General features: G+C 66.0%; 1 protein-coding gene across 1 annotated transcript in view; it reads left to right on the top strand.

The window, feature by feature from the left end:
* VOLCADRAFT_116604 (uncharacterized protein) overlaps positions 1–2,202 on the top strand; it is a gene marked incomplete at both ends in the record, with an annotated part of 13,132 nt that overhangs the window by 7,344 nt on the left and 3,586 nt on the right. Inside the window, 5 exons of the mRNA XM_002947855.1 lie at positions 27–90; positions 308–572; positions 927–1,128; positions 1,305–1,406; positions 1,741–1,907. Of these exons, the coding sequence (XP_002947901.1) occupies positions 27–90; positions 308–572; positions 927–1,128; positions 1,305–1,406; positions 1,741–1,907 (800 nt within the window). The remainder of the gene's footprint in view (positions 1–26; positions 91–307; positions 573–926; positions 1,129–1,304; positions 1,407–1,740; positions 1,908–2,202) is intronic.

Genomic DNA, 2,202 nt, shown 5'->3' on the forward strand with positions numbered 1-2,202 from the left:
ACTGCCGGGATATCATCATCGTGGAGGGGGAGATGGACAAACTGGCGCTCAATGCGGCGGGGTTCTGGAACGTGGTTTCGGTGCCTAACGGTACGGGGGGAAGGCAGGGAAAGGGAGCGGGAGCGCAACTGCGTGTGCGCACGGAGAAGGGAAGGCGCGTAGGGTGTAGGTCCAGTAATCCCACCCCTCCTCTGCTTTGACGCCCACACACACCCCACGCATTCACCACCCGACCCGCCCAGAGCCCCCTCCAATCCAACCCAAACAAACCATATCTTCCCCACCCACCCACCCACCCTGCCGGCAGGTGCCCCCGCCGCCACCTCCGCCTCCCCTTCCTCCCCGCCGGAGCAGCTCTTCGTCCGCCCCGGCGAACGTGACCAGCTCCGCGCCCGCGTCAAGCTCCACTACTCCTACCTGGATTCCTTCCTGATGGCGCTGCCAGCGGATGTGGGTCGCTGTCGCTTCACCCTGGCCACCGATAACGACCCCGCGGGGGGGGCGCTGCGGCGGGAGCTGCTGCGGCGGCTGGGAAGGGAGAGGTGCTGGGAGGTGGTCAGCTGGGATAACGAGTGAGTGTGGGGTGTAGGTGCGGGGGGAGGGGGGAATGGCGGGAGGGGGTGTCGTGGGAGGATGTGTTTGGGGCCGAGGGAGGGGGGGTGAAGGGGGGAGGGAAATGGTGCGAGGGAGGTGTGAGGGAGGGGGGGTGAGGGAATGGGGGTGAGGGAGGGGGGGTGAGGGAAAGGGGGTGAGGGAGGTGCCTAGCCGCGCACGCATGCATGGCTCGGGTAGGGGTTTGCTAGCCGAGCCACCCGCCGGGGGGTTGTTTAAGAGGGGGAGAACCGGACCTGCACAACCGCACCGCGCAGGGGCCCAGACTAACCGCCGAGCGTGCACACCCAACCCAACCGCACCGCACCGCGCAGGGAGGAGGTGGCGCTCGAGGAGGCCGAGGCGGCGGCGGGTGCTGACGGGGCCGGAGGGTTCCACCTAGCTGCTGCTGCTGCTGCTGTCCCTCCCGGTGCTGCGGGGCTTCTGGCGGCCGGAGGGGAGGGGGCGGCTGCGGGGCTGCATCCCCCTGCTCTCCCCCGACGGGGACGGGGCGGCTTCAGGAAAGATGCCAACGAGGTGAGGGGTTGAACCCACCATCACCCAACCGGTGTCTCACGCCCCCAAATTGTGTCGTGTCATTGCTTTCGACTCGGTCAGCAGCCCGCAGCTGTGGACGCAGTTGCTTTTCCTCCTCGTCGCTACCGTATTTCCCACCCACCCACCCGGCCCCTCACCCACCCCCTCCGCTCCAGGTCCTGATGCTGGACGGACCGGAACAGCTGGTTGCCGTACTGGAGTCCGCCCAGCCGGCCAAGGTATCCGGACTGGCCACGTTTCGGGAGTTCGAAATGGAGGTGAGACCCCCCGCGTGCGGGTGTGTGTGTGTATGGGACGGGTGGCAGGGGGGGAGTTTTGGGGTTGGCAGGAAGCTCCCCTGGTCTTGGATGGTTTCGGTTTCGGGGTAGTTCACCCCGGGTGGGGGAGGTGGCCTCTTGTGCCGGCATGTCGTACCTCCCTACCCGTAGTTACGACACGCGCTCCCCCCGAACCACCTCCCTGTTTTTTTCCTTGGCTTTGCATTTCGTCCCCCCACCCCACCCCACCCCACCCTCCCTTAAACTTAATTGTAAAGTCCTATTTTTTTCCTTGGCACTACTTCGCTCTACCTCCCTCCCTTACCTCTTTCAGATCGCCGCCTACTTCCAGCGCCAGGACCCCCTCCAGCTGGGGGTGTCGACGGGCTGGCGCTGCCTGGACCCCTTCTACCGGGTGGCGCCCGGAGAGCTGACCATTGTCACGGGTGAAACAAGGGGGGGAAGGGGGGGATGTGCGCGTGTGTGTATGTGTGTGTGTGAGTGAGTGAGTGAGAGAGAGAGAGGGGGGGGGGAGGAGAGCGGTTTTATCCGTTCTAATCCCTCCACCGCAGTTTCCGGTTTTCCTCCTCCTCCTCCCCTCTCCTCCCCTCTCCTCCTCCCCTCTCCTCCTCCCCTCTCCTCCTCCCCTCTCCTCCTCCCCTCTCCTCCTCCCCTCTCCTCCTCCCCTCTCCTCCTCCCCTCTCCTCCTCCCCTCTCCTCCTCCCCTCTCCTCCTCCCCTCTCCTCCTCCCCTCTCCTCCTCCCCTCTCCTCCTCCCCTCTCCTCCTCCCCTCTCC

The sequence above is a fragment of the Volvox carteri genome (genome assembly GCF_000143455.1).
Source record: "Volvox carteri f. nagariensis unplaced genomic scaffold VOLCAscaffold_8, whole genome shotgun sequence".
NCBI lineage: Eukaryota > Viridiplantae > Chlorophyta > Chlorophyceae > Chlamydomonadales > Volvocaceae > Volvox > Volvox carteri.